Genomic DNA, 15,546 nt, shown 5'->3' with positions numbered 1-15,546 from the left:
AAGAAAGTGGGTTGAATGATGCAGGCCATCATTCAACATGAAGACTGAGGACACCTAGTGGCAGAAAAGAATTACTGCAGTGGACACCTTTAATTTGAAGTGTTGTTGCAGAAGCTGCTATTTTTTAAATTTACCTTTTTTTTTTTTTTTTTAATTTGGCTGGAGTTTTACTTTAACAGAGCTGAGAAATGCAACAGCTCTACACAGGTATAGCAATGTTTTGCCTCATCTCCACACACCCAACCCCCCCCCCCCCCCCCTCTTTCCCATGTGGTCCTTTAGACCCCCTACCAGTACCAGTTCTATACAGATCAGACTATCAATTAATGAGGCGTCAAGAGAAGGCAGGGTTTGGGCTGTGCACTGCATATGGACTGCTGGAGCCCTTGCTTTTTATGGAATAAGACTCCCCGCTAAAATATATTGTGTCACTGTATAACATATTGATAGAATTTAACAGGATTCTAAATAGAGAAACAGCAGTGATTGCAAAACTAGTTATGTTTGAGGTGTGGGATGTGAGTATGATACAACCTGATACTTTGCAGCAGGAGAAGTTAAATATGGTTTGAAGGAGTTATCTTAGAATTAGGTTAAAGTTAAAGCAGATCTTCGTTCTCAAATCCATTATCCCTTCTCTCCACCCCTCCTTCGGTCCTCTGTAGGAATAGCCCTGTTTTTTGTTGTTGTTTTTTTTATTATTATTTACCTTTTTCTTCTGTCCCCCCAGACCCGGATTTGTCTAGGCAAATTACATGCACTGTCCTACCTTTGCCTCCTGACACATCACATATCCCAGGAGGCAAAGCCTTTCATTAGATAAAAGAGAGGGGGCAAGCTCAGCGGCACGCCATTGGAAGGCGCGTCAGAATATATTACAGTAACTGAAGGGCAGGTTAGCCAAATCTACGGCCAATAACTTACGCCGCAATAAGGCTAAGCCCCATTACACTACCACACAGTTTCACTAAGAATAGCAACAACTGTGAACACATGAATGGCATAAAAGAAACCTCATTGTAATTTCTAGCAAAATAGCTACTCAAACAAAGTTCCTGGGTGCACTCTATGCATACAGCCCCTTAGTGGGTGGGGGTACATGGCCGGCTTTCATTGGGGCCCTTCTATAAGGTGGTGCACGTGTAGTTGTCCCTTTAAGAGTGTAAAAACAGATTGCTAGCTAGCTGCTAAACAAGGAGCAGTCTCTAATGGCAGTAACTGTATGTATGCAAAGATTATACATGGCAGTCCCTCTACCCACTCCTGGCGTGCAACAAGTCCAGTCCCATAGTCTTGGTGGTCTGTTGTCCCAGTAGTCTCAGTCCTCACAATCAGGTCCTCCCGATTCTTCTTGCCGGTGGCTGCCATTTTGCTGAAGTTTAGAGCCCCTGAGCAACATTAAATCTTTAAGCTGTCAGCAGATCGACTTCTACATTTTTGGCACAGTGCCCAAAAAAAAGAGAGCAACTGAGCATGTGCAGAGCAGGATGAGACAGTTTATTAACGAAGAATAGGCACTTACTGTATTTTTATTTTAATATAGCTATATCTTCAAAGGGGTAACTGACTAAAGTTTCACTTTAAGTAAACTAAATGTCATTCAGTTAGGGTTTCACTCTGAGTAAATCAGTATATGGAAGGGGTTTTGAGCAGTGCAAATACACCCTGTTGTAGAACAATAAAAGCACTAATGATGTTCCTGTTTTTTTTCCTTTTCAGGTATTCAAAGACAATTGCTGTAAAAGAGAAGTCCTGAACTTAATGGTTTACTGCAGAAATGCCCCTGAATGTGACGCGAAAGTGATGCTAGGGAGGTTCCAGGTAGAGAATATTTTTTTTATCCTTTTTTATATAGATTGTTCTCCATGGTCCCACTGTATGTAGGAACGTAGCCGCCCTCTCTAGCTCTCTCACAAGATGGACTATGAACTATGGGATTTGAAGAGTGCATAGAGCAGTGCACATAACTGCAACAAACGTGCACTGCGTGTTCCAAACAAACAGAGGTAAAGAGGGGGGGAGAGGTTCGGGAGCTCACAGGGGACATTACAAGTAGCAATGAGCTCAGGCATGTTCAGACTTGAGTTCAAACCCACCTGAGCTATCCCATTATAAACTGCCACACATGTACCTACCTGAGCGCCAGGAGAATTTACCCCCTTCATGACCAAAGCATTTTTTGCTATTCAGCACTGCCTTACTTTAACTGGTAATTGCAACACTGTGCCCGCATGAAATTAAATAATTTTTTTTTTTAACACAAATAGAGCTTTCTTTTGGTGGTATTTGATTACCACTGGATTTATTATTATTTTTTATTATATAAACAAAAAAGATTGAACATTTGGAAAAAAAAACATTTTTTTTTCTATTTTCTGTTATAAAACATATCAAATAAAAAAAAAAAAAATCAAACTTCTTATACATTTTGGCCAAAATGTATTCTGCTACATGTCTATAGTAAAAATAAATCCCAATAACTGTATATTATTTTTTTTTGTGCATCTACAAACGATGATATATATATATATACTTGAATTTTTATTTATTTATTTTTTATACTAGTATTGCCGTTGATCAATGACTTATAATGGGACGTGCAATCTGACAATGATTGGGAACTGACTAACTGCCACTGACATCACCAGTGATACTAATACAGTGATCAGTGCTAGATATATACACTGTCACTGTACTAATGACACTGGCTGGGAAGGGGTTAACATCTCGGGTGATCAAGGGGTTAAATGTGTGCCTAAGAATAACTCAAGACAAATACATGTTCACTTAAAGTGATATTAAAACTTACATTTATTCATACTAAACATGTTATACATGTTGTACTTACCTGCTCTGTGTAATGGTTTTGCACAGAGCTGCTCCAATCCTCCTCTTCTTAGGTCCCCTGCCAGCGCTCTGGGCTCCTCCCCCCTGCCGAGTGCCCCCATAGCAAGCAGCTATGGGGGCACTCATGCATGCTCACTCCCAAACCCTGCTCTGTGTGTCCATAAGACACACAGAATGGGGCTTGGCCCCGCTTCCACTCCCCCCTCACTTGCTGTGATTGACAGCCAATGGCTCCCGCTGCTGTGTCTCAGCCAATGAGGAGGCAGAGAGCCAGGAAAGCAGCCACTCTCATGCATATTGCTGGATCATGATTGGGTCTTGCAGTAAGTATTAGGCCTGATTCACACCTATGCATTTTTAGTGCTTTTTGCATTTTGCAGATTTGCACTACAGTCCATATACCATGGTTTCCTATGGAACATGTTCTGTAATGTAAATGTGCAAAATGCAAAAAGCTCTGAAAATGCATAGGTGTGCATCCAGCCTTAGTGAAGGCTGTGGGGGGAGCTGCATACTGAAGGTTTTTTACCTTCATGTATAGAATGCATTAGTCAGAAAATTAAGTCCTCCTAGATCACCTCAGGCTGGCCCCTTTTGCAGGTATAGCAATGTAAAACAATAAAAATAAGTGTCTATACTGTTTAAAATCCAGTAACACATGATCTCACCCTGCTCTGCACATGCTCAGTTGCTCTCCATTTTGAAGCATCTTTGTGCAGTGACGAATATGTAGAGGTCAATCTGCTGACTGCCTTAGAGCCCTTGCACACTGGGGCGGGGGGCAGCGTCGGCGGTAAAACGCCGCTATTATTAGCGGTTTTACCCCCCGCTAGCGGCCAAGAAAGGGTTAAATACCACCGCAAAGCACCTCTGCAGAGGCGCATTGCCGGCGGTATAGCCGCGCCGTCCCATTGATTTCAATGGGCAGGAGCGGTAAAGGAGCGGTATACACACCGCTCCTTCACCGCTCCGAAGATGCTGCTGACAGGACTTTTTTTACCGTCCTGCCAGCGCATCGCTCCAGTGTGCAAGCCCTCGGGGCTTTCACACTGGGATGACAGCAGCGGCACTTTCGGGGCGGTTTGCAGGCGCTATTATTAGCGCAATAGCGCCTGCAAACCACCCCAGTGTGCAAGGGCTCTTAAAGCAAAATTAAACCCTCCTATCCTTTACAGGCAGCTGCTTCTCTTTGATCTGCAACTGCCATGGTGCTGCACATGTAATCAGTTATGACTTCAGCCATTTGATGGTTTGACAGTTCGATTGAGGAAACAAGCAAATGTGACAGTTAGCAATCCTGGAATTCCAGGGATGTAACTTTTTTGAAACTGTTAAATCGATGGGTTCAAGCGGGGTTCCACCCAAATTTTGAACAATATCTGTATGTATTCTCTTCCTTGCCTAGATGCTGACATGCCGTTTAAAAAAATTTAAATCGCCGTAATTACCTTTTATTTTTCTATTCTTCTTTGCACTTCCTGGTTCTCCTCCCGTGGGAGTAGGCGTGTTTCTAGCCTCTCCCAGACTCCGCACAGAATCCTGGGAGCTAGTCTCAGGCTTCCCAGGATGCCACTGAGCATGTGCGGGAACGAGCAGTGAATGCTGGGAGCACAGCATTCACCACATCCAGGAAATAAATGCTTGTGGGCTTCAAATGCCCACAATGAAGATGGAAACCGCCTGCAGTGAATAATATAAGTTATTCTTTCCGACGAAATCTGACACAGGCGGACATATTACACACAATATGTCAGTATGTAATGCTGAGAAGAAAAGTTTGTGAATTAACTAAAAAAAAAAAAAACGATAGATAGGTGGACCCCCGCTTTCAGTTCCGCTTTACGATTTACTGCTGTTCAGGGGCTCTGGGCTTCAGCAAAATGGCGGCCTCCAACAAGAAGAAACAGGAACCATGCTGGAGGCAATTTACAGCACACATACATTTTGGTAGCATAATTATTAATGTGGAATGTATGTTCCTTGTTAAAGAACATTATTTTTTATGAAGTTGTTATGGGTAAAGGTCCACTTTAGGGTAAAAAAACATTTCAAGCTTTTAATACGTGAAGCAAATTTCAGCCAGTTCCCAAAGAACCAGTCAATATTCTCTCTGTCGGTGGCCCTGTCGCCACCTTCTCACCCAACACTCTTTGATTGAAAAATTGAACAAGCAGGGAGGTAAATTGTCAGCTGAGTTGCACCTGCATCCATTGAAATGCAGGCACTGATCGGATATTCTGACAGCCAGTGGTGACAGCTGTCAAAATACAATTGCTGCAGTGGGAGTTTCATCCATTTTAACTGTTTATAGTGGATGGAGAAATCTGCTAGTTTTTTTTTTTTTCCAGCCCACAATCCGTGTATGGCCAGCTTTAGAGTTTACCCACCGACTGAAGTACCCCACTAACTGACTTCAATCTGTTATTCTCCAACAGGATCATCTCACCCAGTGCTCCTATGAAGTGGTTCTGTGCAGTAACAAAGGATGTCACGACAAAGTCTGCAGAAAAAACCTGGAACACCATTTATTGACACAGTGCAAGCTAAGAGACGAGGCGTGCCAATACTGCAGCAAAAGCATGACATCAATTGACCTACAGGTAATATGAGAACTTCCTCTATATTACCACATGCAGAGAAACTCAATAAGATTAAAGTGGATGTAAACCCTTACATATATCCAGTGAAGTGAACAGCCTCAGATGATGCCCCGGGAAACAAATCTCCCTACATACGTTTCACATGTATATCTGCTGTCTTCAGCTTGCTATATTCTTAAGAAAGTGAACATAGTTTTAGAATTTGTTCTTCCTGTTTCAACTGTGGGAGTGGAGTCCTGGCATACACTGTGTGACAGCTGATTGGAGGAAAGGCACCCCCCCTTCCACATAGGCAAAGGAACGAAGATACAGTACTCGCAGAGCTGTGCTGTGAATAGACAAGCTCTCTGCTAATCTATTTATAGCACCCTCCCTGACACAAATTTTTAGCTGCGGGGACCTAAGAAGAGGAGGATTGGAGCAGCTCTGTGCAAAACCATTACACAGAGCAGGTAAGTACAACATGTATAACATGTTCAGTATTTTGTGTGTCAGGAAGTGACAGAATTCTCCCCAGTAGGGTCACTACAGCTTTTATGAATGAAATTTCATTAATGATCCTGTTTCATTCAGAAAAGCTGTAGTAATGTCTTGTGTGAATGGAGGAGCTGGCCAGAAAGGAAGGGCAAAGTCAGGGACTCTTGATGAAAGCCTGTCACAGGTCTGTTGTCTCTGGTAACCCCCGCCACACCAGAAGATTACAATGGCGGGGGCTGTGGGGGAGAGAATCAGTGGAGAGTTCAGTGAATGCAGAACCCAGCAGAACATTTGATATTAAAATGTTTGTTTTACAAATTTGTGTTATACACTGTAGATCTATAATACAGGGTCCACAAAGCACTTTGGGGTTTCTGAAAAGATGGCAGGAGCCATTTGCCTGTACATTGTCTCTTCGACTGGAATGTCTTGACATGTTGAAAGGCAGCTGGGGATGTAAATTTCAGCTTGAGTTATTGGGCTGTGCAAAGTAAATAAACAAGTAGTAGCCAGTCTCCACCTGCTGGCTGAATGTGAATTTACTAAATAAATACAGTATATACAGTTAGGTCCATATATATTTGGACACAGGCACAATTTTTGTTTTTTCAGGCATTTACCAAAACATATTCAAGCTGTAGTTATATAATGGATATGGGCTGAAAGTGCACACTCTCAGGTTTAATTTGAGGGTATGTACATCCAAATCGGAGGAAGGGTTTAGGAATTACAGCTCTTATAAAATAGCCACCCCCCTTTTTCAAGGGACCAAAAGTAATTGGACAATTTAATCAAAAGCTGTTTCATGGCCAGGTGTGGGCTACTCCTTCGTGATTTCTTCATCAATTACGAAGGTAAAAGGTCTAGAGTTGATTTTAAGTGTGGTATTTGCATTTGGAATCTATTGCTGTGGATCTATTTATCTATTTGGATCTATTACTACATCATGCGTTCAAAGGAGCTGTCTATGCAAGTGAAACAGACCATTGTAAGGCTTCAAAAATTACACCAATTCATCAGAGAGATAGCAGCAACATTAGGAGTGGCTAAATCAACAGTTTAGAACATTCTGAGGAAAGAAGAACACACTGGTGAGCTCAGCAACATAAAAAGGCCTGGACGTCCATCGAAGACAACAGTGGTGGATGATTGCAGGATCCTCTCTATGGTAAAAAAAACATTCACAACATCCAGACAAGTGATGGACACTCTCCAGGAGGGGGGTGTATCATTGTCAAAGTCTAAAATCAAGAGAAGACTTCACGAGAGCAAATACAGAGGGTTCACCACTAGTTGCAAACCATTCATAAGCCTGAAGAATTGAAAGGCCAGATTAGACTTTGCCAAAAACATCTAAAAAAGCCAGAACTGTTCTGGAAAATCATTCTTTGGACAGATGAAATTAAGATTAATCTGTACCAGAATGACGGGAAGAAAAAAGTGTGGAGAAGGCTTGGGAAAGCTCATGATCCAAAGCACACAACGTCATCTGTAAAACATGGTGGAGGCAGTGTGATGGCATGGGCATGCATGGCTTCCAGTGGCACTGGGTCATTGGTGTTTATTGATTATGTGACAAAAGACAGAAGAAGCCGGATGAATTCTTCAGTGTTTAGAGATATACTGTCAGCCCAGATTCAGCCAAATGCAGCAACATTGATTGGACGGCACTTCACAGTACAGATGGACAATTATCCAAAAGACGCTGCAAAAGCAACCCAGGAGCGTTTGAAGGAAAAGAAGTGGAATATTCTGCAATAGCATAGTCAATCACCTGATCTCAACCCAATTGAGCATGCATTTCACTTGCTGAAGGCAAAAGCAGAAAGACCCACAAACAAAGAACAACTGAAGGCAGCTGCAGTTAGAGCCTGGAAAAGCAACAGAAAGGAGGAAACCCAGTCTTTGGTAATGTCCATGGGTTCCAGACTTCAGACAGTCATTGCCAGTTAAGGATTCTCAACAAAATATTAAAAATGAACATTTTATTTATGATTATATTAATTTGTCCAATTACATTTGAGCCCCTGAAAAAGGGGGGACTGTGTATAAAAATGGTTGCAGTCCCTAAAATTTGTACTTGATATTTATGTTCAACCCCTAAATAAAGCTGAAAGTCTGCACTTCAAATTCATTTGGATTGTTTCATTTTAATCTTATTCTGGTGATATACAGAACCAAAGGTATGAAAAATGTGCCTGTGTCCAAATATATATGGATCTAACTTAACATATATAAATACCTATTTAGCTGGCTTTAAAAATAGAAGGAAAATTGTCTTTTTTCAAATATGTTTAATGTTCATTTATATAACCTTATAGTAGAATCTTTTGGAAGGGGATAAATTGAGACTTTTAAGGTGCTTGAAATAGACTATATTAATTAAAAAATTCACAATTTATTGAAATACAACACTAAAAAATTCCATATTAAAAAACAGATAAGCTGTTAGCATGGTCTTGTTGTCCTTATTTTCGCAGTGGTACAAAGGTAAACACTCCCAACATGTTTCACCCAGTGGGGCTTCTTCAGGGAAAAATAACCACTGATACTGTAGGAACCTGTGTAAATGGGCCTGAAAGCTGCACGTAGTCTGGAGAAAGGAAACCTACATTGTTCTTGGCCGGAGCCACATGGGTTGCCTTTCTTCAGACTATGTCCAGCTTTCAGGCCCATTTAAAGATGGCTACTAACTTAATGAATGAGCACCCCTGTGTCCTCTTGTACCTCCTGTGGTCACACTAGAATCATGTACTTGACACAAATTTGAGACTGTAATACACCCTTCCAACTGATTAATGATAAACCACAGGTTCTTAGAGTATCAGTGGTTATTTTCCCCTAAAGAAGCCTCAGTGGGCCAAACATGTTGGGAGTGTTTACCTTTTTATGAAGGGATGTGTTGCTGATAATATGTTATTGTACACCCACACTATCAATTGAGTTATAGTAGAATCTGTGGCTGTGTTTATCAGTTTTATTTTCTATTTTAGGTTCACATTAAAAAGTATTGCCCATTGTATCCAGTTTCATGTCCCAACAACTGCAGTAATACTTGTTCAAGAGAAGAAGTAAGTATATTGGCTTTTCTGCAGACTCTCTTAAAGTGTATGTATTGTGAAAAAAGTTTTAAGGATAAAGATCAAATATCTTAAGCCCCCCTTCACATGGGGCGGACTCTACCAGGAGTCTGCTTGCTCAGCGGGGGGTTTGTCTGATGATGCAGAATGGACACAGACACAGCCCATTCTCTTCTATGGGCGGTCAGACTTCCATCTGATCCGATCCACACAGACGGAGGGGAAGGGATCCCCATCTGTCTGTTTTTATGGGATTGGATCATATTGGATGTAAACTCCATAGAGAGGAATGGAGGGTCTGCTAGTGTGAAAGGGGCCTTAAGGTAAACACTGAAATAATAACTCCGAATGTGTGCCTACTAAAAGCAAATACAAATCTCTATTTAAAGTTTATCTTTAAAGTGAATCCCAGCTGCTCCCAGTTATCTATTCCATACAAGATTATTTTTTTTACATATCCCTGTGATTTTGAAAAGAAGTGGATGCATTTGTTTTGCAGTTGGACGAACATCTCATCGTCTGTCCTGAAGCCGAGGTAGATTGTCCTTTCTCCAATTATGGCTGCTATGTGAAGGTAAGCAGCGAAAACAATAGTTTTCTTGTGTTCCAGAAGTGGTTTGGGGCTGATTTAAACAGTGTTGAGAAAAATAAAGTGTCAGTGTCACCACTGGCAGCAATATTACATTTTTCTTACAGCTCAAGAACCCACATGCACTATATATATAGCCAAAAGTATGAGGGCAACCCTCCAAATTATGGTGTTTCCATTGAAGGGTACTGTTAATACTACAGCATACAAAATGTTTCAGACAATTGTGCTCTTCCAACCTTGTGACCACAGTTTGGAGAACCAAGAGGTATGTTACCAGCACACCAGGGAACTACTTAAAAGGGTCAAATGTTTTATTTTTTGATCACATCACAGCAAAAGATAGCAATGTTTCAGAGCCACACAAGACCCTTTCATCAACGTTGCTATCTTCTGCTGTGATCATACAATAAAGCATTGGACCCTCTTATGGTGTTCCCTGGTGTGCTGGTGACATATCTCTTTCTTTGAAGTCTTTCCGGTCTTCATCTGGTGGTCGCTATAGCATGCATGGGGAATATTGCTCTGGGTACAGCTTGGAGAAGGTCATTTTTTGAGCACAAAGTCAGCTCCATAAAGTCATGGATGAGGAGTTTGATATGGAGCATTTCGAGTGGCCTTCACCGAGCCCTGACCTCAACCCTACTGAACATCTTTGGGATGCCAACTGCGAGTGAGGTGTTCTAATCCAACATCAGTACTCAATCTCAGGAATGCTCCTTTGGCTAAAAGTGCTCACATTTCCTCAGATACACTCCAAAACAAAGCCTTCCCAGAAGAATTGTAGCCATTGAAGCCACAAAGAGGTAGAAGTTAACTACATATTAATGGCCATGGTTTTGGAATGGTCAAATTGGCATTATGCTTTCGGCTGTATATACTCCCCTTTGCTTTACTGCTGCTCTATACACTCACTGTGAATACATGGTACTTCAAAGTATGACTTTCAGTCCTGGTGACAGTGGTCAGCAGGAAAAATTGGGGAGAGTGGATCTTCCTAACGGTGACACAGAAAGCAATAAAAACCTCAAAGTATTCAACCCATCCTGCACGCTTCATATGTCTTTTATGAGAAGTGGGTGTATAGCCAATGGCAGGGGTCTCCAAACTTTCTAAACAAAGGGCCAGTTTACTGTTCTTTAGATTTTTGGAGGGCCAGACTGTTGTTAGTGGGAGTAGAAAATGCCCCAGTGTGAGTAAACAATGTCTGTGGTTAGTAGGAGGAGCAATAGTGTCCCTTTGTTGGTGTCAGTGCGAGGAATATCTCCCCTATCTTTACTGTCAGTGGCAGGATTAGTTCCCCCTTGTTGTTTGTATCAGTTAGAGGAATACTGCCCCATTGTTGGAGTCAGTGGCAGTAATAGAGCCCTATAACAAAAGAAAAAGAAAAAGGAACTGAGCTCATCCTCAATAGATTCCGGTGTCTTCGAGTAAACAGATACAGGCAATATAGCAGCCTTACCCGTTAGAGAATCATCCGGTTCCACCGTCGGTCTAGGGTGTCCAAATGGATATATTGGAGACCTCTAGAGGTGGTTGTCCTCTGAATTGAGCATATCACCATAAAAAATTGTAAAGACCACAAAGCAATTCTTCAAGGAGGACAGACCAGTGGAAAAACTATTAATTCAATTAATTAAAAACATTTTGGCTAGGGTTCTGCCTAAACTTTACAATACTTTTCTCTTATCTTTGCAGGTGAAAAAGGGAAAACTGAAAATGCATGAAGAGACTTTTCTCAAAGACCACATGCTCTATGTACTGAACAGAAACACCAAGCTTGAGAAGCAGGTAAACACATGTCTGAGTAGACACATCCTAGATTGTAAGCTCTTTGGAGCAGAGCTGACATCCCTGGTTTCTCTGGCTCCAACCCCGCCCCCCCCCCCCCCCCCCCTCCCCGTCAAGTGCTCCCTACTTAGCAAGCTGCTTGCTATGAGGGTCCTCTCACTCCCTAGCTGCCTCTATGTGTCCATTAACTCACAGAACATGGCTTGGCCAGGCTTCGCCCCTCGCTCCCTCCTCACTGGCTGTGATTGACAGCACCATGAGCCAATGGCTCTTGCTGATTTCTCTGAGCATATGAGTAGGGAGAGAGCTGCTGCTCTTGGGCACTGCGCTGTATTAAGATCAGCAGGTAAGTATAAGGGGGAGCTGCGCTCAGGATTTTAACCACTTCAGCTCCGGAAAGGTTTACCCTCCTCCAATGACCAGGCTGTTTTTTGCGATATGGCACTGCGTTACTTTAACTGACAACTACTGAGAGCTGTTAACAAGGCTTGTGCCGAAACACGTCTGCTTGTCATTTTTATACTTGTCATGATACAATAAAGACCACAGATGATATAGCCAGAGTGCTGGCTTTTCTTCGGCTTTTCTTCAAGTTTGCCTGTTTGGATGTAAGAAGGACATCCTGAACCTCACAGCATCTAGATTTTGAGTGTGCCGAAGTTACCAATTATCTGCTATCTGGATATCGTAGTTCAGAGCGGTGTTACCGCTGGCCAAAGTTTGTAAAGATTGGGCCACCTATGCTAAAGCATATACTCAAGACTATTTTTGACATACAGTACCTCATGTTTTCTGTACGAGTTATTGTGTATCATCACTGATTTTAGTGTATTGTATTCTTTCACAAGATGCTGGATTTGAAGGACAGTCTGGAACTCAAAGAGAGCACGATTCAAGAGCTGTCAAACACGGTCAAATGGTGTGAGAAGGAATGTCGTCAATTTGTGCAGCTTGGGGTCACCAATGGAAATCACGTCTCCAGCTCACAGGTGAGAAGCAGACCCATCACTGGGAACATTTTATTCTGATGAAGACAGATTGTAGTCGAAACACAACAAACACAGAGAACATACATATATATACATCTCCCAGATATCAACCAGTTCATCTATCTCTTCATTTTATTGGGAATACCTAAGGCACATATGTCAAACACAAGGCCCGCAGGCCAAATTTGGCCCGCCAGGCCTTGTCATGTGGCCCTCCCACCTAGTTTTGCAGCCAAAACATGGCGAAACTCCATTCCGCAACCTCCGGCTCTCACCCTCCGTTCCTATTTCCCCGCTCTCACTTGTAAACTTTCAGCGGCTCCCGGATCTAACAGATCCCTGCATGAACTCATGGTGGGGCACGGCGGGGACAGACCTCCAGAATCTGAGAGAAAGATTCACCTGCAGAGCCACCTACACAGGGAGATACTAGAGCTGGGCCAGATAAGAGAGAGAGAGAGATACGATGAAGCTTTGGGGGGGGGGGGTTGTTGCACACTGTACATAGCGCACCACTAAACCCTGAACTCTATACACAGCACACCCCTGAACTCTGCACTCTATACGTAACACACTCCTGAACCCTGAAACCTAAAGAAAAGGACAGCAATACCCCAGTGTGGCACTTTTGAGACCTACAATTATCAAAAACCCAAATGTAAAATCTTAATATAATTTTTATTGAACACAGTGATGAAAAGATTAATGGCTGATGTCATGGTCAGACAGCGAGTAACAGTATACATGAACAGTACTGTACAGTGTCAATTAATGACGAAGCATGATCCAACAGCAGCCTGTCAACTAGAAGTCCCCTGTAAGCACCCAATGAGTTTCAGTCTCTTATCCTTTTATCGGGTGTGTGAAGCAGGCGGACCAGAGAAAATAATGTTCAGTATGCAATTAGTAACAGCCAAGAATTTAAAAACTTGTAGTGGTATCCATCCAGTTGCAAGGGGAACAGTATAGCCTTATGCCTATACAGAGGGGGAGCATAGCAGGGATAGCTCAGGAATCCGGCCGTCATCCCTCTGGAACAACATCTTCAGGGACTGCTGTCTGACCTCCTTTCCTGGGCAAGTCCATAGTGGTTTTGATTTGTGCAGATACCCTCTTATTGGAACTTTGGCTGTATCCCGGCCCGATTCCTGAGCTATCCCTGCTATGCTCCCCCTCTGTGTGGACATAAGGTTACACTGTTCCCATTGCAACTGGATGGATACCACTACATGTTTTTAAATTCTTGGCTGTTACTAATTGTATACTGAACATTATTGTATCCGGTCTGCCTGCTTCACACCCCTGATGAAAGGATAAGATTCTGAAACACGTTGGGTGCTTACAGGGGACTTCTACTTGACAGGCTGCTGTTAAATCATACTTTGTCATTAATTGACACTGTACAATATTGTACATGAAATTGCGTTAGACACCGTTGACCCAAGGTCATTAACCACCTCCTGCTGTATTGTGAAATGACTGACAGGCGGGCGGCAGCTCTATTGTTCTGGGACGACGTCATATTACATCATCCCACTCTCGTTGGTTTACCTCACTGATCTCGGTAAAGAGCCGATGACGATGCTCTTTACCCATGTGATCAGCTGTGTACAAGCAGGCTGGGGTGGTATAGGGCAGGTTGGGGTGGTATAGTGGCAGATTAAGGTGGCATAGAGCAGGCTGTGGTGTTATAGGGCAGATTGGATGGCATAGGACAGGTTGGGGTGGTATTGGGCAGGTTGGGGTCCGATCCGATTGTGTGTATGCCCCATACACACAATCGGATTTTCCAAAACAAATGTTGGATGTGAGCTTGTTGGCGGAATGTCCGACTGTGTATATGCTCCATCGAACATTTGTTGTCGGACTTTCCGATCGTGTGTACACAAGTCCGTCGCACAAAAGTCCACACATGCTCGGAATCAATGCTCACCAAAAAACAACATTAGCAGAAGGAGCCCAAAGGATGGCGCATAACTATTGAACTTCCTTTTTATCGGCTCGCCGTACGTCTTGTACGTCACTAGGTTCGTAATTGTTGGCCAACATTTATGTGACCGTGTGTATGCAAGACAAGTTTGAGCCAACAATCTTCGAACAAAAATCCACGGTTTTGTTGTTGGAAAATCCGATCGTGTGTACCGAGATCTGCTCTGGACCTGAGAATATAGAAAGAAGTTGAGCTAAAGAGGACTAGGAGTGGGCCAACATCCCTATATGCATTATACAGAGAGCAAGGTTCCCCCTTGTGGGATTTTAAAGGCCCTAATGGTGATATGACACCAAAAGACAATATGATTAATAAATATAAAAATAGAAATTTATTATAATACATACAGATCAAAAGTAACAAACAATGAATAATTGATAAGAGAAATGTGGCTGATACAGTTACACATCAATATGATACATTGGTTAGATGCTGTAAAGGGTCAAAGGACACCATATGGAGTGCAGGCTCCACACCCAACCCATTTCAGAAATTACTTCCTTCTTCAGGGTTGTATAAAGGATCAATGCGCGACCACGTCACTGTGGGCATAGCCACGTATTGTGTCACGCGCGCCCGCCAACGCACATGTGGGCAGAGCCCAGACAGCACAGCCAAAACACAGAGAGGAGATGCCACTGTCCGGCAACAAGCTCGTCCGAGATGACAACCAATGCCACCCACAGCAACAGTGTGGGTGGCCTGGGTGCGCCGGGTGGGAGCCTAGAGAAGCTGAAGGATTGGAGCAGAGGCGGGACTGGTGAACACCAGATGGAGGAGGCTGGAGAAAAACCATGTATAAAAACATGAACTCTTGAGAATTGCAGCAGACATGCATGAACACAAAACACAGGAAAAGCAAAAAGAAATTATAATTAAACAATGATGCAATATGATAGCATAGATAGATGGGCAAATAAAACATTTGAAAAAATAAAGAAAGAGAGAAAAAGCTGACAACAGCAGGAGAAGAAAACTCTTTAACATGAAAAGAGCAGGCAGAAAATGTCAAATAGATAAATATACAGGTATGAAAATGAAGAGTAATGTTTATAAAGTGTTCCTATTGTTTATGGGATAGGTAGGAAGCTGCTTCTATATTCAACATAATGTTGCTATGTCCCTAAAGATCCTACATTCCAAGTAATGGATGGTCCTACCATGTGTCATCTTTCCCAACCCG

The 15,546-nt window shown here is 42.6% G+C and overlaps 1 protein-coding gene across 2 annotated transcripts in view; it reads left to right on the top strand.

Moving 5' to 3' along the window:
* TRAF5 (TNF receptor associated factor 5) overlaps nucleotides 1-15,546 on the top strand; it is an 86,556-nt gene that overhangs the window by 53,850 nt on the left and 17,160 nt on the right. For both annotated transcript variants that reach the window (XM_073628420.1, XM_073628419.1), the window contains exons 4-9: nucleotides 1,720-1,821; nucleotides 5,283-5,447; nucleotides 8,918-8,995; nucleotides 9,504-9,578; nucleotides 11,292-11,384; nucleotides 12,233-12,373. In XM_073628420.1, coding sequence (XP_073484521.1) covers nucleotides 1,720-1,821; nucleotides 5,283-5,447; nucleotides 8,918-8,995; nucleotides 9,504-9,578; nucleotides 11,292-11,384; nucleotides 12,233-12,373 — 654 coding nt within the window. The remainder of the gene's footprint in view (nucleotides 1-1,719; nucleotides 1,822-5,282; nucleotides 5,448-8,917; nucleotides 8,996-9,503; nucleotides 9,579-11,291; nucleotides 11,385-12,232; nucleotides 12,374-15,546) is intronic.

The sequence above is a fragment of the Aquarana catesbeiana genome, linkage group LG04 (genome assembly GCF_042186555.1).
Source record: "Aquarana catesbeiana isolate 2022-GZ linkage group LG04, ASM4218655v1, whole genome shotgun sequence".
Classification (NCBI taxonomy): domain Eukaryota; kingdom Metazoa; phylum Chordata; class Amphibia; order Anura; family Ranidae; genus Aquarana; species Aquarana catesbeiana.
This window is presented reverse-complemented; position numbering and strand designations above follow the sequence as displayed.